Source organism: Rhinatrema bivittatum, unplaced genomic scaffold (genome assembly GCF_901001135.1).
Source record: "Rhinatrema bivittatum unplaced genomic scaffold, aRhiBiv1.1, whole genome shotgun sequence".
NCBI classification, from domain to species: Eukaryota; Metazoa; Chordata; class Amphibia; order Gymnophiona; family Rhinatrematidae; genus Rhinatrema; species Rhinatrema bivittatum.
The window spans coordinates 69837-91770 of record NW_021820292.1 but is presented as its reverse complement, the minus strand read 5'-3'; the positions used below and the strand labels follow the sequence as shown (position 1 = coordinate 91770).

The 21934-nt window shown below is 48.1% G+C and overlaps 1 protein-coding gene across 1 annotated transcript in view; it reads right to left on the bottom strand.

Moving 5' to 3' along the window:
- Window positions 1–5017: 5017 nt before the first annotated feature.
- LOC115081400 (E3 ubiquitin-protein ligase TRIM39-like) overlaps window positions 5018–21934 on the bottom strand; it is a 72188-nt gene continuing 55271 nt past the window's right edge. Inside the window, exons 6-7 of the mRNA XM_029585856.1 lie at window positions 20651–20680; window positions 5018–5031 (exon numbers count right to left, since the gene is read on the bottom strand). Coding sequence (XP_029441716.1) covers window positions 5018–5031; window positions 20651–20680 — 44 coding nt within the window. The remainder of the gene's footprint in view (window positions 5032–20650; window positions 20681–21934) is intronic.

The following is a 21934-nucleotide window of genomic DNA, read 5'->3' as shown; positions in this document are numbered from 1 at the left end:
AACATGGAAATCTCACAAGGGGAATTATTGAAAGGGATTCAAGCCTCTCCTATTACAAAAGGGATTAAAGCTGGGTGTGGCAGCAATATTAGTGCCCCCGGATGCCATGAGCAGTGGCTATGCCCCCAGGTCTTCAAAGAAATCAGCGTATAAGACCTTGGGCCAGGCAGCTGCACTCCTGCGTTACAAGCAAAGAAAATATCACTATGAAAAAAATGATTTAATTAGACTCCTGCGTTACAAGCAAAGAAAAATCACTATGAAAAAAAATGATTTAATTATACACTTCAATGACCTATTGCAGTCCAGATTAAACAGAGTAATTGAACAGACAGTACAGATTTGGAAAAAATGGTTTCTCTTGGTCTTCGATGTTCAGTTGCAGAGGGACTGCATGCTTAAGGAGTAGTTTCTCTTTGAATTCAGTTACAAAAAATCTGCATACTTTGAGAGTATTTTCCCCCACAAAGTGAATGCAGAGCCTTATGTTAAAACTGTACTGAATTTGAACAATTACTGTGTAAATTACATGTGAAATGTCACTTCTTGCAAAATTAATTTGGCTCACATTTAAAATGACTCCATTTCTCTGAGATTTAAGTTTATAAGCAATTGCTTGAATTGCCAGCGCACAGATTCTTATTGTAATTTTCCCTACAGGAGAAAGATAGAATCTGTCTGCAAGAAATCAGCAAGTCCTTGCCAGCCATTGTTTGGTTGATGTTATCTAATTGTTAAACAATGCTATCTTTCAGTTCCTATTGACTGAAGGATTAACTCCTTGGGTGCAGTTCTTTTCTTTTGAGAAACACTGCTCCTCCCCCCCTTTTCTGTCTTTCTGTTAACTCTTGCTTGCCACTCATGGGGGAGGGAGGGAGAACTTTTGAAAAGAAAAAAAAACTGGACTTAGTCCTGCAGTTTCTCTCTCTAGTTTCTATATGTTATAACTCAGCATTCCTGTATAGCCCTTCCTCGTCTCACTCTCTTTCTGTTAATCTTTTAATACTTTCAAACTTTAGCATGCAGCAGACAGAGCTGAGCGAACAGCGTGTTTAATTTCCTATTCTAATAATTATTGAAGAAACTATTCTGATATTCCACATTGAAAGTAAGCTCAGAGTATTATTGATTGCAACCTGGAACAATAGTTGCAATCTATAAAGTAATGATGGGTCTCCACTAGGAGGCGCTATGTTATTCTACCAGTTATATTATTTATTGTTTTAATAATTCTGTTGTATAATAGTTTTTTTTTTTCAGGCCTACAGACCTTCTGTATTAAAGAAACTTCAGTTTTATTTTCTTTTTCACAAAATTTTATACAGAATTCTGAACCTTAAAATTTTTACTGATAGAGGTTGCTACATCTAAAGCAATCCCTCCCAAGCCTTTTCTTGCAAATCCAAATTGATTTTATTAAATTGAATAATAGAATTGATTTCTCCAAGGTTAAAAAAGTAAAAGCTCACTTTAATCCTTACCTTAGTAATTTTTTGCTGTATGCCAGTTTTTGATATTTTCCAGATTTACAGCCTTCCTGCCATGAGAGATGTGAAGATGAACACTTTGCAGTTTATTTTAACATTTTTCTAACGCCTTTTGACTTTTGACTTTTGATCCTTGATCTAATTTTGTTTTTGATAACTTTTTTATAAGATTTTTAGCTCAAATTATGTGTTATCTGTTGCTGTCTTGATGCAAGAAGACTATGAATGAACATTGCAGGATGGATGAATGTGTCAGTTTTGTGTAAATTAATATTTGCAGGATGAATGAATATATGTCAGTCTTGTGTAACATATGTTTAATGTAATGTCTAATATACTTGTCATTTGATTCAGCTTACTACAAATGACTTTTCCTTTAAACGATTAATTTACATTTATGCTAATTTACTGAATGAAAATTGATCACTGCATAAAAACTTTCTTGATAATGGGGTTACCCTCTGTTCTGAAAACTGATAATGGCTCTATTTACTGCAGCCATTCCTTTGCATGAATTTTGTCAATAATTGAACATTAAATACTTTTGGCATCCCCTACAACACCACAGGGCAAGCCATTGTGGAGAGAGCCAATCATACCCTTAAGAGCTCTTGACAAAACAAAAAGGAGGGATTGCCCCTGGATTTTCCCCTAAGCAGGACTGGCTGAAGTATTGTTTACTTTAAATCATCTAAACATATCAAATTTAAGACCACAGCCATGAGTAATCATTATGGGACTAGGGTTAGTCACCCACAGCCATCAGTTTTGTATAGAATATTTAATGTCTGGTACGGTCCCGTCCCTTAAAATGGGGACGAGGATATGTTTCTCTGCTTGCTTCCACAGGTATCAAGCCGTGGAAAGATGGAAAGGTGTCCAGGTCTACAGGACCCGATCCCCAACTTCTCCATGAGCCTCCACAGCCCTCAGAAGGACAGAGACCGGACTCCTTGCAAAAAGCAGCACCACATGACCTGGGACAGATCAAGGCCCTATCCAACCAATCTGCACAACTCTTAGAACAGCAAGGCCTTGAGAAAACTCCAGAGAACTTATTAGCCCTTTTCTTGCCTGAATGCCAACTCATTAACAATTGTGTTCTGCATCCTCCTCCTTTGCCTTATTTCTCCAGCTATGGCGATTTCAGAACAAGGACTCTGACAGGACAACATGTACATCCTCGATGCACAGAACTTTTCACACCTGTTGAATCGAACAGACTGTTGGATCAGCGCACACATGCCAACCCAAGCCTGCGGAGAACTACTGATGCATGCTGTACCATTTAACCTTACAGTATGGACTAATTATCCTTTACAGAGAGGTGTTTTCATTAACTCTCCAGTTAATAATACCATACTACACATTGGTAGCCGTATTCAAGAGACTGCCGCTCTTTGTTGGGACTATGATACAGGGGATGGGAAGGGGATTCAGGTGGGAAATATCCATATTGTAACTGAACCTTTGTATTAATCACTGAACACTTACATAATTATACCACATATATGTGCAATTGGCAGATTTCAGGATGTGCAGTGGGAGACCCAAGCAGGTGCAGAGAGTATAGAGGGGATGAAGGATTTTCCCAAAGCAAGGCTCCATAACAAAAGGGAGGTGATAAATAATCCCATAGATATGTATACAGAAACTCAGATAGCTAGAAGCCTGTTTCCCCCAATGGGGACAGCTATGAATTACAGAGACTTACACATCCTAGCTAACTGGACGACTGCCCTATTTAATCAGACAGTCCATGCATTAAAACTACTCACAACAGAAGTTTCTCAGATTAGAGAAGTAGCATTACAGAACAGCTATGCCTTAGAAACCATTTTAGCTTTTAAGGGTGGTGTTTGTGCATTAATTGGATCTCATTGCTGTGTGTACATATCAGACTATAAAGCAAACCTCACACATACCATAGAGCAGATAGAAACCATGGTTGCTGATGCACCACTTTCAGACAGAATACCAATTTCTCCATGGGACTGGCTATGGTCCTGGCTCCCTGATATTTCTGGTCTCAAAAGGGTGATTTCTATTATTATTACTGTAATTGTCTTAATTATTTGCCTGTGCTGCTGTATTCAGTGCATACCCAACCTCATATCCATATTGAAACCTTGCTCTCAGCCCGAATACAAAGATGTCTTGTAAGATGCCTAATAGGGAATCCTGAGCTCTGCAGCCGTTGGCACACCACGCTGCACCAGCTCTGGGTGATATGGAGATTCAGGAGCTCATCGGCAGCTGGCACACCATGCCGAATCAGCTTTCTTCCCTCCATATCCCCCTTTTCCTATTTCCAGCCCATACCAAGACATAACAGAATTCCGTAGGGGTCTAAAGCTTTATTGAGCTGCCTAAACAAAAACAGAAAGGGTGAGATGTGGGAATATGCGCTTTGCCAGCAAGCCATTTCATCAGGGTTTAAACACTAACTTCCCTTCTCCCTGACCTTTGCCTGAATAAAAGCATCACTTGTGCTTAAGCCTCTTTGCCTAGGAAAGGATACCTGACTATCATGTATTTCTCTGGCTTGTGCTTGGCCCTGAATTCCTGGGGGAGGGGCTAGGTGTTCCCTAGTCAGAGGCAGGACAAAGTCAGGAGGTATAGATTTCAGCAGCCAATGAAATGATCCGTGCACACCCTCTGAGCCAAAGCCAATAATGTAGAGACATGTCTGTTGCTATGGGGAAAGTAGCCAATCATGTGATGACACATCATCTGCCTTTGTATGAATGTACAATAAAGGAGGACTCTGAGGTGTGCTCAGGTCTCTTTTACCTGCCTGCCATGAAAGCTGCCTGATGCATCTTCATTACTGCTACAGCCTCTGACTCCGCTTCAGCCCACTGCCTGCCTCTGACTCCGGTTTGCCTCTGACTCCGCTTCAGCCCGCTGCCTGCCTCTGACTCCGGTTTGCTTCCGACTCCGCTTCAGCCTGCTGCCTGCCTCTGACCCCGGTTTGCCTCTGACTCCGCTTCAGCCTGCTGCCTGCCTCTGACCCCGGTTTGCCTCTGACTCCGCTTCAGCCTGCAGCCTGCCTCCGACTCCGGTTCGCTTCTGACTCCGCTTCAGCCTGCAGCCTGCCTCCGACTCCGGTTTGCTTCTGACTCCGCTTCAGCCCACTGCTTGCCTCTGACTCCGGTTTGCTACAGACGCCGCAGCCGCCCGCTGTCCTGCCTTCAGCCGTCCCTCGGCTCTGCGCAGCCGGTCCCCAGCCTTCCGGGTACCTTGGACTTCCTTTTCACTCTGCCTGCTCCAGTCCTGGCCTACGCCCCACCACAGCCTTCTGGACAGTCTGTAATCAGCTCCCAGTCCCAAGGACCCGGGACCCTACGGGCTCCTCCCGGGGGGTCCCTGGTTCCTGGGTGAACCCTTCTGGCTTGTGGCTACGCCTCCCGGCCTACCCTGTCTCCCTAGGTAGGACGGCTCAAGGGTCCACTATCCTCTCCAGCAGCATCAAACCGCAACAACCATTGTATTCTAAAGAAGTGGCTGAAAGGGTGAGGGAGAAAAGGTCACCGTTCATAACCTACAAGAGATCACAGAAAGAGGAAGACAGGGGACAGTATCTAGGAAAGCTAAGAGAAGCTGGTGCCGGAGGAGGGCCCACCTTCGGTCCCTCCTCCGGCACCAGTACCCAGTTCGGCATCAGTGACTCAGTTACCCACACCGACCCGCTATGCCGGGGATATCAGACATGCCGTGGCTTTTTGAATCAATGCTACGTGCGCTTTGCCCTTCTGCCTGCGCATTTTCCCTCAGACGCAGTTAAAGTGGCATATATATATTCTCATTACTGGATGGTAAAGCACTTGACTGGGCTTCTCCCATGTGGGAGCATCCGGACCCCTTGTTACAGAATCTACAGGAATTCGTCCTCAACTTTCGTCTCGCTTTTGATGATCCTGCACGCCAGACCACCGCGGCCTCGGAGCTCTTGCACCTCAGGCAAGGGACACGCTCGGTGGCAGATTACACTATAGACTTTCGCACACTGGCCATGGAAGTTGGCTGGCGGGATGATTGCCTTAGGCGATCTTCCTGGAGGGGCTTGCCAGCCGCATCAAGGATGAGTTAGCAGGCCGAGATCTCCCAGAGGACTTAAATGACATAATTGACATCGCCGGCAGGGTGGATCGCCGCTTTCAGCAGCGGGATAAGGAGACCCGTTCCTAACATAAACACCACAACTGTCGTCTGCTGCCACCAGAACCCCGGCACCCAAGGGACTTCCTGCCTCTGCCAACAGTGGAGAACCCATGCAGTTGGGCAGATCTCCACTAACTCCCGAGGAAAGGAAGGAGGAGGCGCCGCTCGCATGGCCTCTGTCTCTACTGCGGAGGCAAGGGTCACTTTCTCGCCAATTGCCCGGAACGTCCGGGGAAACGACCATGCCTAGGTTATACTGAGGAACTACACCTAGGCTTTAAAGGATCAGCTCCTCAATGCACTTTACCAGTGACTCTTAAATACCCCGGTGGGGAACTTCAGATCCGGGCTTTCATTGACTTCTGGTGCCGAGGGAAATTTAGTGAACCAACTGTCTCTTCCCACGCAGCAAAAGGTTCCTCCGCTGCGTATTTCCTTCCATCCAGGGCACGCTGCTCCCTGGAACCATTACCTGCTCCACGGCCCCCTGACCCTTCAGACAGGGCTGTTCCATTCGGAAGAAATCTCCCTGCTAGTTTTGGAACGAGCTGGCACCCCCTGGTCCTTGGACTTCTGTGGTTACGACGGCATTCACCCGTCATTCAATGGGATACCTTTCAACTAACCCAATGGAGACCCTTTTGTTTTGAGCATTGTTTACACCTTCCACATCCACCGAAAACCTTGCACCTCTGTTCGTCCCTCCTTCTGCCCGAGCCATATCGGGAGTTCGCCGACGTCTTCTCCAAGGAGATAGCTGAAATTCTTCCACAACACCGGCCTTTTGATTGCCCGATCGACTTGCTACCAGGCTCCCACGCCTCCCCGTGGCCGGGTGTATCCTTTGTCCTTGCCAGAGACTGCTGCCATGTCTCAGTATGTGACTGAGAACCTTGCCAAAGGCTTCATTCGCCCCTCTTGTTTCTCCCGCCAGAGCCGGCTTCTCGTTGTAGCCAAGAAGGACGGCTCCCTCCGTCCTTGTATAGACTATCGTGGCTTGAATGCCATCACCAAGCGGGATCGTTATCCGCTTCCCCTGATACCTGAACTTTTGGATCGCCTTCAGGGAGCACGCGTCTTCACCAAGCTAGACCTCCAAGTGGCCTATAACCTCGTCCGTATTCGCCCAGGGGATGAGTGGAAGACGGCCTTTAACACCAGGGATGGGCATTACGAGTACCTAGTAATGCCCTTTGGACTCTACAACGCCCCGGCCATTCTTCCAGAATCTCATGAACGAGGTCCTACGCGACATGCTCCACTCTCATGTTATTGTCCATCTTGATGACGTGCTTATCTTCTCCAGGAAGTTTTCCCCTGCCGAGGCAAATTACTCCATCAGCGGACAAAGAGTTGTTGGCAATCAAGCTCGCGTTGAAGAATGGAGACAATGGCTCGAGGGCGCAAGACACACACCACCGTATACGGACCACAAAAACTTAGAGTTTTTGTCCCAGGCCCAACGGTTAACCCCCACCCGCCAAGCTCGGTGGGCCATGTTCTTTAGCCGCTTTGACTTTTATCCTACAATACCGGCTGGCGGCCAGAAGAATCTCCGAGCTGATGCTCTCTCACGGACCTCCCTATCCGAAGAAGACCAAGAGCCTCCACAGTACATCCTAGGACCCTAGTAAGGTTCGCCTGTCCGCCCTGACGGTCCTCTCCCAGGGAAGGACCGTGGTTCCCCGACGAGATCGTCTAAAGACATTGCGCTGGGCCCATGACTCCCTCACTGGAGAGCACGCAGGACAAGAGAGAACATTGGAGGCTTCTTACCCGTTATTACTGGTGGCCCAACATTCGACAGGATGTTCGCGTCTATGTAAGTTCTTGCCCCACCTGTGCTCAACAAAATCCCAGTCCTGGACCCCCATGCGGTCTTCTACAGCCTCTGCCTGTTCCCACAGAGCCCTGGGACCCATCTCGCTACAGACTTTATGGTTGACTTGCCTCCGTCTCGCGGTCAGACGGTTATCTGGGTCACCGTCGACCGTTTCTCCAAGATGGTGCACCTTGTTCCATTGACTAAGTTACCCTCTGCAACCGAACTAGCTCTCCTCTTCGCCCAGCATATATTTCGGCTGCACGGTCTCCCGCAAGATATAGTTTCCGACCGTGGGCCACAATTCATCGCACGTTACTGGAGGGCTCTCTGTAAGTGCTTCAAAGTGCAACTCAGCTTTTCTACGGCTTTCCACCCGCAGAGTAATTGGCAGTCCGAAAGGATGAATCGATCCTGAAAAACCTACCTTCGAGCCTTCGCCAATGAGAGGCAAGACAACTGGTCCGAACTGCTGCCCTGGGCCGAGTTTGCCTATAACAACCAAGTTCATGCCGCCACCAGGCTTCTCCCCTTTCCAGCTAGTATACGGGAAACAGCTGAGACCTCCGCTTCCCCATCGCTACACCCAGTGCCTCTCCAAGCCGCCCAGCTAACGGCTCAACAGCTACAGACCCTGTGGCAGAAGACCCAGAACAAATTGTCCCGCTCAGCATCTGCCGCCAAACAGACGGCTGATCGCCATCAACGACCGGCTCCCACCTATCAGCCAGGAGACAGAGTTTGGCTCAGCACAAAAAACATTCGGCTCCGCCTCCCCTCACAGAGATTTGCACCCAGGTTCTGTGGCCCGTTCCGGATCGCCGAGAGAGTGGGCTCAGGTCTCATATCGGCTGAGGTCGCCGTCCTCTCTTCGAGTCCACAATGTTTTCCACGTGTCCCTGCTAAAACCCGTAGTTCTCTCTCGCTACCATCGAAGACCTCTGGACCCATCACCCACTTCCATCGATGATGATCCTACTTACCAGGTACGCGAGGTCCTAGATGTTCGATTCTACAACCGAAGGTGGGAATATCTTCTCGCATGGGAAGGTTGCGGCGACGAGGACAACACCTGGGAGCCCAGCCGTAATATCCTGGACAAATCCATATTGCAACAGTTCCACCGTGACCACCCGGAGAAACCCGGTCCTGTCAAGAGGGGCCATAAAGGGGGGATACTGTTGCGGTCCCGGACCGCTTCCCCTTCTGTTAGGGCTCAGGCCCGCCTACCTCCGCTTCAGTAGTCACTGCATTTCCGCCCGCTCTGGACCCCTGGGGCTTCTCTCACTCCACGTGGCGGCCACCATTACGGGCCTGCTTCCCTCTGGTCTCGCGCGCGCGCGTGCGTGCGAGGACGTCCGTCTTGAGCGCCCAGCTCCCGGAAGCCCGGCCCCGCCCTCGTGGCTGACGTCACGCCCGAGTCCCGATATAACCGGCGTTCAGACTCTCTCTCAACACCTTGCAACGAGGTTCACAACTTCTTAGTTGCTTCCAGTTGCGTTCCAGTTGATCTCCACGTTGCCTGCTTCTGACTCCGGTTTGCTTCTGACTCCGCTTCAGCCCGCTGCCTGCCTCTGACTCCAGTTTGCTTCTGACTCCGCTTTAGCTCGCTGCCAGCCTCTGACTCCGGTTTTGCCTCTGACTCCACTTCAGCCTTACACAGCCTGCCTCTGACTCCGGTTTGCCTCTGACTCCGCTTCAGCCTACAAGCCTGCCTCTGACTCCGGTTCGCTTCTGACTCCGCTTCAGCCTGCAGCCTGCTTCCGACTCCGGTTTGCTTCTGACTACTCCGCTTCAGCCTGCAGCCTGCTTCAGACTCCGGTTTGCTTCTGACCCTGCTTCAGCCCACTGCTTGCCTCTGACTCCGGTTTGCTACAGACGCCGCAGCCGCCCGCTGTCCTGCTTTCAGCCACCCTCGGCTCTGCGCAGCCGGTCCCCAGCCTTCCGGGTACCTTGGACTTCCTTTTCACTCTGCCTGCTCCAGTCCCGGCCTACGCCCCACCACAGCCTTCTGGACAGTCTGTAATCAGCTACCAGTCCCAGGGACCCGGGTCCTTACGGGCTCCTCCCGGGGTGTCACTGGTTCCTGGGTGAACCCTTCTGGCTTGTGGCTACGCCTCCCGGCCTACCCTGTCTCCCTAGGTAGGTCGGCCCAAGGGTCCACTATCCTCTCCTGCAGCATCAAACCGCAACAACCATTGTATTCTAAAGAAGTGGCTGAAAGGGTGAGGGAGAAAAGGTCACCGTTCATAACCTACAAGAGATCACAGAAAGAGGAAGACAGGGGATAGTATCTAGGAAAGCTAAGAGAAGCTGGGAAAGCAGTCAGGAGGAATGACCCTGCCAGTAAGGTCAGGCAGCAGGGAACAGGAGGTTGTAAGGCAGGCTCCCACCGTTTCCTGCAGCAGCTCAGGCAGAGATTCTGTGGCAAAACCTGACAACATCTGAAGCACATGGGCCAACATCTCCACTATTCATATCACAAAATCTGTATCTGTATAATTTACTATTTCTAATTGGGTGATGAAATGGGATCTTAAGTATCAGTACAGGAAGGAGATCTCAAGGTGGGGCAGAAGAAAAGAGGAGGCTGAGAGAATCAGGAAAGGAGGCAGGAGAGAATGAGGATTAGTAAGAGGGAGAGGGGGGGAAGGGGGAGACTCAGGAGTAATCTTAGGAAATATTTCTTACAGAGAGGGTGGTGGAGAGAGAGAGTGAGGATTAGTAGGAGGGAGAGGGTGGAAGGGGGAGACTCAGGAGTAATGTTAGGAAATATTTCTTTACAGAGAGGGAGGTGGGGAGAGAGAGAGTGAGGATTAGTAGGAGGGAGAGGGCGGAAGGGGGAGACTCAGGAGTAATGTTAGGAAATATTTCTTTATAGAGAGGGTGGTGGAGAGAGAGAGAGTGAGGATTAGTAGGAGGGAGAGGGTGGAAGGGGGAGAACTCAGGTAATCTTAGGAAATATTTCTTTACAGAGGGGTGGTGGAGAGAGAGAGTGAGGATAAGAGGAGGGAGAGGGTGGAAGGGGGAGACTCAGGAGTAATCTTAGGAAATATTTCTTTACAGAGAGGGTGGTGGAGAGAGAGAGTGAGGATTAGTAGGAGGGAGAGGGTGGAAGAAGGAGACTCAGGAGTAATCTTAGGAAATATTTCTTTACAGAGAGGGTGGTGGAGAGAGTGAGGATTAGTAGGAGGGAGAGGGTGGAAGGGGGGAGACTCAGGAGTAATCTTAGGAAATATTTCTTTACAGAGAGGGTGGTAGCGGAGAGAGAGAGTGAGGATTAGTAGCAGGGAGAGGGTGGAAGGGGGGAGACTCAGGAGTAATCTTAGGAAATATTTCTTTACAGAGAGGGTGGTAGCGGAGAGAGAGAGTGAGGATTAGTAGGAGGGAGAGGGTGGAAGGGGGAGACTCAGGAGTAATCTTAGGAATATTTCTTTACAGAGAGGGTGGTGGAGAGAGAGAGTGAGGATTAGTAGGAGGGAGAGGGTGGAAGGGGGAGGACTCAGGAGTAATCTTAGGAAATATTTCTTTACAGAGAGGGTGGTGGAGAGAGAGAGTGAGGATTAGTAGGAGGGAGAGGGTGGAAGGGGGGAGACTCAGGAGTAATCTTAGGAAATATTTCTTTACAGAGAGGGTGGTGGAGAGAGAGAGAGAGTGAGGATTAGTAGGAGGAGAGGGTGGAGGGGGGAGACTCAGGAGTAATCTTAGGAAATATTTCTTTCCAGAGAGGGTGGTGGAGAGAGAGAGAGTGAGGATTAGTAGGAGGGAGAGGGTGGAAGGGGGGAGACTCAGGAGTAATCTTAGGAAATATTTCTTTCCAGAGAGGGTGGTGGAGAGAGAGAGAGTGAGGATTAGTAGGAGGGAGAGGGTGGAAGGGGGGAGACTCAGGAGTAATCTTAGGAAATATTTCTTTACAGAGAGGGTGGTGGGGAGAGAGAGTGAGGATTAGTAGGAGGGAGAGGGTGGAAGAAGGAGACTCAGGAGTAATCTTAGGAAATATTTCTTTACAGAGAGGGTGGTGGAGAGAGTGAGGATTAGTAGGAGGGAGAGGGTGGAAGGGGGGAGACTCAGGAGTAATCTTAGGAAATATTCTTTACAGAGAGGGTGGTGGAGAGAGAGAGAGTGAGGATTAGTAGGAGGGAGAGGTATGCTTTCCAGTCTTTTGCCTCGAGTGTCACATGTATGATTTTTTACCCACCAGTGAGAGATTGTATGTGTGCACTCTGTGCAAAGAGCTCCTGGCTCTCGGGGAACGAGTCCGATCTCTGGAGGCTAGAGGAGCAGACTTGGAGGAGCTGATGAGACCTTCTGGGATATAGTAGCCAAGTCCCAAATCTAGTCTGGCAGCCCCAGTGCTGCCTTGGATCAGAAAGGTCTCCCAGTAGGAGAACATCACCCTGGTGTAGCAGGAAGTGATCCTGCAGCAAGGACCTGCTCGCCATGTGATTTATTGTCCTCTCGCATGGAGGACAAGTCTCCCAGGGCTACTGCCCAGGAGGGAAGGGTTAGGCCGGCCATCATAGTTGGTGATTCGATTATTAGAAATGTAGATACAGGGTGGCTGGTGGATGTGAAAACCGCCTGTAACTTGCCTACCTGGTGCGAAGGTGGCGGACCTCACGCATCACCTAGATAGGATTTTAGACAGTGCTGGGGAGGAGCCGGCTGTCGTGGTACATGTGGGCACCATTGACATAGGAAAATGTGGGAGGGAGGTTCTGGAAGCCAAATTTAGGCTCTTAGGTAGAAAGATTAAATCCAGAACCTCCAGGGTAGCATTCTCTGAAATGCTCCCTGTTCCACGCGCAGGTCCCCAGAGGCAGGCAGAGCTCCGGAGTCTCAATGCGTGGATGAGACGATGGTGCAAGGAAGAGGGATTCAGTTTTGTTAGGAACTGGGGAACCTTTTGGGGAAGGGGGAGTCTCTTCCGAAGGGATGGGCTCCACCTTAACCAGAGTGGAACCAAGCTGCTGGCGCTAACCTTTAAAAAGGAGATAGAGCAGCTTTAAACTAGAACAAAGGGGAAAGCCAACAGTCGCTCAGCAGCGCATGGTTCAGAGGAATGTATCCTTGAAGGATACTAATGAAACAGGAGAGTTAGGGCATCCCGACAGTGAGGTTCCAATAAATGCAAAACATAGTCCACGTGCCTAGAAGTAAAGAATCATCTGAACTAAAGATTTCCAAATTATCCCTAACAACTGAAAAGCAGGTTGTTAATACAAACAAAAACCACACTTTGAAATGTCTGTATGCCAATGCCAGAAGTCTAAGAAGTAAGATGGGAGAGTTAGAGGGTATAGCAGCAAATGATGAGATTGACATAATTGGTTATCACAGAGACCTGGTGGAAGGAGGATAACCAATGGGACAGTGCTATATCAGGGTACAAATTATATCGCAATGATAGGGAGGATCAACTTGGTGGGGGTGAGGCACCTTATGTCTGGGAGGATATAGAGTCCAACAGGATAAAGATCATACAAGAGACTAAATGCTCAGTAGAATCTATATGGGTAGAAATCCCATGTGTGTTGGGTAAGAGTATAGTGATAGGAGTATACTACAGTCCACCTGGTCAAAATGGGCAGACAGATGATGAAAAGCTAAGAGAAATCAGGGAAGCAAACCAATTTGGCAGTGCAATAATAATGGGAGATTTCAATTACCTCAATATTGGCTGGGTAAAAGTAACATCAGGACTTGCTAGAGACATATAGGGGTAGATTTTAAGAGGCGCGCGAACAGCCTACTTTTGCTTGCGCATCAGACTCAAGCAAAAGTACGCTGGATTTTAGTAGATACGCGCGGAGCTGCGCGTATCCACTAAAATCCTGGATCGGCGCGCGCAAGGCTATCGATTTTGTATAGCCTGCGCGCGCCGAGCCGCGCTGCCTCCCCCCGTTCCCTCCAAGGCCGCTCCGAAATCGGAGCGGCCTCGGAGGGAACTTTCCTTTGCCCCTCCCCTCACCTTACCCTCCCTTCCCCTACCTAACCCACCCACCCGGCCCTGTCTACACCCCCCCCTTACCGTTGTCGGGGGATTTACGCCTCCCGGAGGGAGACGTAAATCCCCGCGCGCCAGCGGGCCTGCTGCGCGCCGGGCCGCGACCTGGGGGCGGGTACGGAGGGCGCGGCCACGCCCCCGGGCCGTAGCCACGCCCCGTACCCGCCCCCAAAACGCGGCCGACACGCCCCGACACGCCCCCCTCCGAAACCCCGGGACGTACGCGAGTCCCGGGGTCTGCGCGCGCCGGTAGGCCTATGTAAAATAGGCTTACCGGCGCGCAGGGCCCTGCTCGCCTAAATCCGCCCGGTTTTGGGCGGATTTAGGCGAGCAGGGCGCTGAAAATCCGCCCCAAAGTTCCTGGATATAATAAACGACTGCTTCATGGAGCAATTGGTTCAGGAACCAACAAAAGAGGGAGCTATTTTAGATTTAATTCTTAGTGGAACGCAGGATTTGGTGAGAGAAGATAACGGTGGTGGGGCCATCTTGGCAATAGTAATCATAACATGATCAAATTTAAAACTAATAACTGGAAGGGGGACAATAAGTAAATCTACAGCTCTAACACTACATTTTCAAAAGGGAAACTTTGATAAAATGAGGAAAATTGAAAAAACTGAAAGGTGCAGCTGCAAATTTTAAAAGTGTTCAACAGGCATGGACATTGTTTAAAAATACAATCCTAGATGCACAGTCCAGATGTATTCCACATATTAAGAAAGTTGGAAGGAAGGCAAAACGATTACCGTCATGGTTAAAAGGTGAGGTGAAAGAGGCTATTTTAGCCAAAAAAACATCCTTCAAAATTGGAAGAAGGATCCATCTGAAGAAAATAGGATAAAACATAAGCATTGTCTAGTTAAGTGTAAAACATTGATAAGACAGGCGAAGAGAGAATTTGAAATGAAGTTGGCCATAGAGGTAAAAACTCATAATAAAATCTTTAAAAAATATATCCAAAGCAAGAAACCTGTGAGGAAGTTGGTTGGACCATTAGATAACCGAGGGATTAAAGGGGCACTTAGGGAAGATAAGGCCATTGCAGAAAGACTAAATTAATTCTTTGCTTCCGTGTTTACTAATGAGGATGTTGGGGAGATACCAATTCCAGAGATGATTTTCAAGGGTGATGAGTCAGATGAACTGAACCAAATCACTGTGAAGCTGGAAGATGTAGTAGGCCAGATTCACAAACTAAAGAGTAGCAAATCATCTGGACCAGATGGTATGCATCCTAGGGTACTGAAGGAACTCAATGTTATGCCCGTTGGTCACAGACGGCTGTGCCCTTTCTGTCTCACCCTCTCTCTTTTCTCCTTCTCCGCTCCTCTGGGCAAGATGGCTCCTCCACCTCTCCACGCCGACCTCCCGGTGTCCCTGGTCCGGCATGGGCGATTGCGTTTGTCATTTTCCCCACTGAGGTCACCTAGGGCACGCGTGCATGCGTCGCCCCTCCTTTTGAATACATCATGGCGGGAACCTTGGGGGCTTCCCCACCGCATGAAGTCACTACCTACCTCCGGTTACTTAGACTCCGCTCTCCATTCCAGCAATGAGTTAGCAAGGATTCTGATTCTGCTAATTTTGCCTTGCATTCAGACTCTTTCCACTCTGAGTACTCACTCCTACCTTCCGGGGTTACTCTGCTCCAGGAGGGAGGTTCAAGGTACTCACTCCTCGGGGGCCTTGCCTTGCTCCTACCGACCCTCCAGGGTTTTCGCTGTTCCAACACGGAAGCTCAAGGCACCCGCTCCTCGGGGGTCTTGCCTCGCTTCTACCTACTCTCCGGAGTTGCCCTGCTTCAGCAAGGATGCCCAAGTTACCCACTTCTCGGGGGCCTTGCTTTGCTTCTATCTACTTCCAGGGTCTACTTGATCCAGCAAGGCCGTCAAGGCGCCGGCGCTCTGGGCCTTCTCTCATCTCTACTTTCGCACTGCGGAAGTCATCTCATCAACAGCATATCAGCCCTGTGAATACTCCTGTGACTGGGTTCTCGGCCTACCCCACTTCGCAGACCACTACCGGACCTCTCACTCTCCAGCATTGGGTGAGGCTTCATCTGTACTTACAACATCTATCTGCCTGGACTGAGCACCACCATCTGAGACTCACTTTCTTCGGCTGAAGAGAGCTACCCGCTCCTCGAGTATTGCCTATTACAGTACAATATAGACTTATTCTCTCAGTGTCTGTTACTCTAGAGCCAGCCAATCGCTACAAGTCCCTGCAGGGCTCCGCCCTGTGGGAGGAGTCACCTCTTGTAGCGACCAAGAGTCCACGACTATGTCAAAACCACAACACTCAAAAATGAAATTTCTGATCTATTAGTTAAAATTTGTAACCTATCATTAAAACCATCCATTGTACCTGAAGACTGGAGGGTGGCCCATGTAACCCCAATATTTAAAAAGGGTTCCAGGGGCGATCTGGGAAACTATAGACCAGTGAGCCTGACTTCAGTGCCGGGAAAAATAATGGAAACTATTCTTAAGATCAAAATCACAGAACATATAGAAAGACATGGTTTAAAGGAACACAGTCAAGATGGATTTACCCAAGGGAAGTCTTGCTTAACAAATCTGCTTCATTTTTTTGAAGGAGTTATAAACATGTGGATAAAGGTGAACCGGTAGATGTAGTGTATTTGGATTTTCAGAAGGCGTTTGAAAAAGTTCCTAATGAGAGGCTAAGAAAACTAAAAAGTCATGGGATAGGAGGCAATGTCCTTTCGTGGATTACAAACTGGTTAAAAGACAGGAAACAGAGAGTAGGATTAAATGGTCAATTTTCTCAGTGAAAAGGGTAAACAGTGGAGTGCCTCAGGGCTCTGTACTTGGACCGGTGCTTTTCAATATATTTATAAATGATCTGGAAAGAAATATGACGAGTGAGGTTATCAAATTTGTGGATGATACAAAATTATTCAGAGTAGTTAAATCACAAGCAGACTGAGATACATTACAGGAGGACCTTGCAAGACTGGAAGATTGGGCATCCAAATGGCAGATGAAATTTAATGTGGACAAGTGCAAGGTGTTGCATATAGGGAAAAATAACCCTTGCTGTAGCATCTCAAAAAAGATATAGTTGCGATGAAGAAGGTACAGAGAAGGGCTACCAAAATGATAAGGGGAATGGAACAGCTCCCCTATGAGGAAAGACTAAAGAGGTTAGGACTTTTCAGCTTGGAGAAGAGACGACTGAGGGGGGATATGATAGAGGTGTTTAAAATCATGAGAGGTCTAGAACGGGTAGATGTGAATTGGTTATTTACTCTTTCGGATAGTAGAAAGACTAGGGGGCACTCCATGAAGTTAGCATGGGGCACATTTAAAACTAATCGGAGAAAGTTCTTTTTACTCAACGCACAATTAAACTCTGGAATTTGTTGCCAGAGGGTGTGGTTAGTGCAGTTAGTATAGCTGTGTTTAAAAAAGGATTGGATAAGTTCTTGGAGAAGTCCATTACCTGCTATTAAGTTCACTTAGAGAATAGCCACTGCCATCAGCAATGGTAACATGGAATAGACTTAGTTTTTGGGTACTTGCCAGGTTCTTATGGCCTGGATTGGCCACTGTTGGAAACAGGATGCTGGGCTTGATGGACCCTTGGTCTGACCCAGTATGGCATATTCTTATGTTCTTATGTTACACAATGTTAGGTTCCATATTAGGAGCTACCACCCAGGAAAAATATCTAGGCATCATAGTGGATAATACTTTAAAATCGTCGGCTCAGTGTGCTGCAGCAGTCAAAAAAGCAAACAGAATGTTAGGAATTATTAGGAAGGGAATGGTTAATAAAACGTAAAATGTCATAATGCCTCTGTATCACTCCATGGTGAGACCGCACCTTGAATACTGTGTACAATCCTGGTTGCCGTATCTCAAAAAAGATATAGTTGCATTGGAGAAGGTACAGAGAAGGGCAACCAAAATGATAAAGGGGATGGAACAGCTCCCCTATGAGGAAAGACTAAAGAGGTTAGGGCTGTTCAGAATGGAAAAGAGAGGGCTGAGGGGAGATATGATAGAGGTCTTTAAGTTCATGAGAGGTCTTTGAACGAGTAGATGTGAATTGGTTATTAACACTTTCGGATAATAGAAGGACTAGGGGACATTCCATGAAGTTAGCAAGTAGCACATTGAAGACTAATCAGAGAAAATTGTTTTTCACTCAAGGCACAATTAAGCTCTGGAATTGGTTGCAAGAAGATGAGGTTAGTGAGTTAGTGTAGTTGGGTTAAAAAAATGGTTGGTCCATTAGCTGCTATTAATCATGTTGACTTAGGGATTGGCCTCTTCTATTACTGGCATCAGTAGCATGGGATCATCTTGGTGTTTGGGTACAGGATGCTGGGCTTGATGGACACTTGGCAATTTCTTATGTTCTTATGCTCAGAAGATGGTGCTTGAGAGAGACAGAGAGAGAGAGAGAGAGGATTAGTAGGAGGGAGAAGGTGGAAGGGGGTAGGCTCAGGAGTAATCTTAGGAAATATTTCTTTACAGAGAGGGTGGTGGAGAGAGAGAGAGTGAGGATTAGTAGGAGGGAGAGGGTGGAAGGGGGAGACTCAGGAGTAATCTTAGGAAATATTTCTTTACAGAGAGGGTGGTGGGGAGAGAGAGAGAGTGAGGATTAGTAGGAGGGAGAGGGCGGAAGGGGGGAGACTCAGGAGTAATCTTAGGAAATATTTCTTTACAGAGAGGGTGGAGAGAGAGAGAGTGAGGATTAGTAGGAGGGAGAGGGTGGAAGGGGGAGACTCAGGAGTAATCTTAGGAAATATTTCTTTACAGAGAGGGTGGTGGAGAGAGAAAGTGAGGATTAGTAGGAGGGAGAGGATGGAAGGGGGAGACTCAGGAGTAATCTTAGGAAATATTTCTTTACAGAGAGGGTGGAGAGAGAGAGAGTGAGGATTAGTAGGGGGGAGAGGGTGGAAGGGGGGAGACTCAGGAGTAATCTTAGGAAATATTTCTTACAGAGAGGGTGGTGGAGAGAGAGAGTGAGGATTAGTAGGAGGGAGAGGGTGGAAGGGGGGAGACTCAGGAGTAATCTTAGGAAATATTTCTTTACAGAGAGGGTGGTGGAGAGAGAGAGTGATCATTAGTAGGAGGGAGATGGTGGAAGGGGGAGACTCAGGAGTAATCTTAGGAAATATTTCTTTACAGAGAGGGTGGTGGAGAGAGAAAGTGAGGATTAGTAGGAGGGAGAGGATGGAAGGGGGAGACTCAGGAGTAATCTTAGGAAATATTTCTTTACAGAGAGGGTGGAGAGAGAGAGAGTGAGGATTAGTAGGGGGGAGAGGGTGGAAGGGGGGAGACTCAGGAGTAATCTTAGGAAATATTTCTTCACAGAGAGGGTGGTGGAGAGAGAGAGTGAGGATTAGTAGGAGGGAGAGGGTGGAAGGGGGGAGACTCAGGAGTAATCTTAGGAAATATTTCTTTACAGAGAGGGTGGTGGAGAGAGAGAGTGATCATTAGTAGGGGGAGATGGTGGAAGGGGGAGACTCAGGAGTAATCTTAGGAAATATTTCTTACAGAGAGGGTGGTGGAGAGAGAGAGTGAGGATTAGTAGGAGGGAGAGGGTGGAAGGGGGGAGACTCAGGAGTAATCTTAGGAAATATTTCTTTACAGAGAGGGTGGGGAGAGAGAGTGAGGATTAGTAGGAGGGAGAGGGTGGAAGGGGGAGACTCAGGAGTAATCTTAGGAAATATTTCTTACAGAGAGGGTGGGGAGAGAGAGTGAGGATTAGTAGGAGGGAGAGGGTGGAAGGGGGAGACTCAGGAGTAATCTTAGGAAATATTTCTTTACAGAGAGGGTGGAGGGGAGAGAGAGAGTGAGGATTAGTAGGAGGGAGAGGGTGGAAGGGGGAGACTCAGGAGTAATCTTAGGAAATATTTCTTTACAGAGAGGGTGGAGAGAGAGAGAGAGAGTGAGGATTAGTAGGAGGGAGAGGGCGGAAGGGGGAGACTCAGGAGTAATCTTAGGAAATATTTCTTTACAGAGAGGGTGGGGAGAGAGAGTGAGGATTAGTAGGAGGGAGAGGGTGGAAGGGGGAGACTCAGGAGTAATCTTAGGAAATATTTCTTACAGAGAGGGTAGGGAGAGAGAGTGAGGATTAGTAGGAGGGAGAGGGTGGAAGGGGGAGACTCAGGAGTAATCTTAGGAAATATTTCTTTTCAGAGAGGGTAGTGGAGAGAGAGAGAGAGTGAGGATTAGTAGGAGGGAGAAGGGTGGAAGGGGAGACTCAGGAGTAATCTTAGGAAATATTTCTTACAGAGAGGGTGGGGAGAGAGAGAGAGAGTGAGGATTAGTAGGAGGGAGAAGGGTGGAAGGGGGAGACTCAGGAGTAATCTTAGGAAATATTTCTTACAGAGAGGGTGGGGAGAGAGAGAGAGAGTGAGGATTAGTAGGAGGGAGAGGGCGGAAGGGGGAGACTCAGGAGTAATCTTAGGAAATATTTCTTTACAGAGAGGGTGGTGGGGAGAGAGAGTGAGGATTAGTAGGAGGGAGAGGGTGGAAGGGGGAGACTCAGGAGTAATCTTAGGAAATATTTCTTTACAGAGAGGGTGGTGGAGAGAGAGAGAGAGTGAGGATTAGTAGGAGGGAGAGGGCGGAAGGGGGGGAGACTCAGGAGTAATCTTAGGAAATATTTCTTCACAGAGAGGGTGGTGGTTACATGGAACAGCCTCCCAGTGGAGGTGTTGGAGACAATAATAGTATCTGAATTCAAGATAGCCTGGGATACATACAGGGGATCTCTAGGGAAGTGATGAGAGTTATTGTGCTAAATTAATTGGGTGGATGGGCCATACGGTCTTTTTCTGCTGTCATATTTATATGTTTCTATGCTGAGGTTGGAAGGGGAACAGGAGGAGAATGTTTAGATCAGGCTTGGAGGGGAGAGGGATGAAGAGGGTAAAGATACTGCTGGTGTGTGAGGGAGGAGAGTGCTGGGGTTACCTATGCCCTGACTCTGCCTAGCAGGGGACCCATTGCATGAGCACCCAGTCCTCTGCCCCGTGCCCTGAATCTCAGGTGACAGAGAACTGCCCTCTGCTTCCTGCCCCAACCCCTCCCCTCCCAGGAAGCATGCAGGGGGCAGGAGGAGAAGGCTGAGGCTGGAGGAGACTGGATCATTTGTATAATTAGTTATATCAGAAGCACTTACCTGCATATCTGGCACATCCCATCCACCACTCTGAATTAAAACAAAGAGAAACACGGATCAGAGGTCAGAGAAGAGAAATAAATACAGTGCCAGGCAGAAATATATTTATCAGACTGTGAATAAACTTATCCAGTCCTGCAGGGTGGGAAGAAACAGTAAGAAATAGAGAAATGTTAGAGCTTCCAGTTTATAAAACGTCCATCAGAGAACTTGTGACATTTCCTCTGTTATAAAGAAAGAACTTGGCATTTTATATGCGCTAGAATAGAATCATAAACAGATATTTATACAAATGATAATTCTCTGTTTTTATCCCAGGACAAGCAGGATGTAGTCCTCACATATGAGTGACGTCAGTAACGGAGCCCTAGTGCGGGAAAATTTTTTGTCAAAGTTTCTAGAAACTTTTGACTGGCAGCCTGAGGCTACTGAGCATGCCGGCATGCCATGATATTCTCTGCCACAGGGGTCTCACTTCAGTCTTCGTTTTTCCGCGCTGCCATCGACATCGTGGTTATAGGAGCCCTGTGAGTTTCCCTCACAACTTTGACTAAAAAAAAGTCATTGATTTCTCAAAAAATTTTCCCCATTTGGGGTCTCCCTGTGTTTATCACCGGACGGTGACAGAAAAATTCTTCTCCGATTTCACATTTTTCACATTTTCTCTCAAGTTTCCATCGACGGCTGTCGATGCAAACATGGCCTCGGGCTTCAAAAAATGCCCAGCCTGTAACCGAACAATGTCCATAACGGATCCCCATTTAGAATGTATTCGGTGCCTCGGAGAACAACATGAAATCGCTTCGTGTCAAAAATGCCAAGAGATGACTCCAAAAGGCAGAAAACTCAGGCAAGAGAAAATGGCACAACTTTTTCAAATTCAATCCGTGCCTTCCCCTTCAACTTCCACAAAATCTTCACCGGTGGGCGTCACGAAGAAAATTCTTATTAAAAAACGACTACCGGAGGGTTCCGGCGATGCCTCTTCACCAGCACCCTCCACTTCATTGACAAGGTCAGTCACTGAGTAGAGACCCAAGCATAAGCATCAACGGCATCGTTCCACGGTGTCCCCGTCGCTTCCTCCGCCGGAAGAACAGCTAGCTAAGCGACAAAAACCGACTTCGGTTCCGTCGACTTCCGTCTCCTCGGTTCCATCATCAACACCATCGACGTCAACGCAGTCATCGACATCGATACCGGATTTGACTACATTGATTAAACAAATTGTCACCGAGGCTTTAAAACAGCAAGTTCTGGCACAACCGCCGATGCCGACACCCA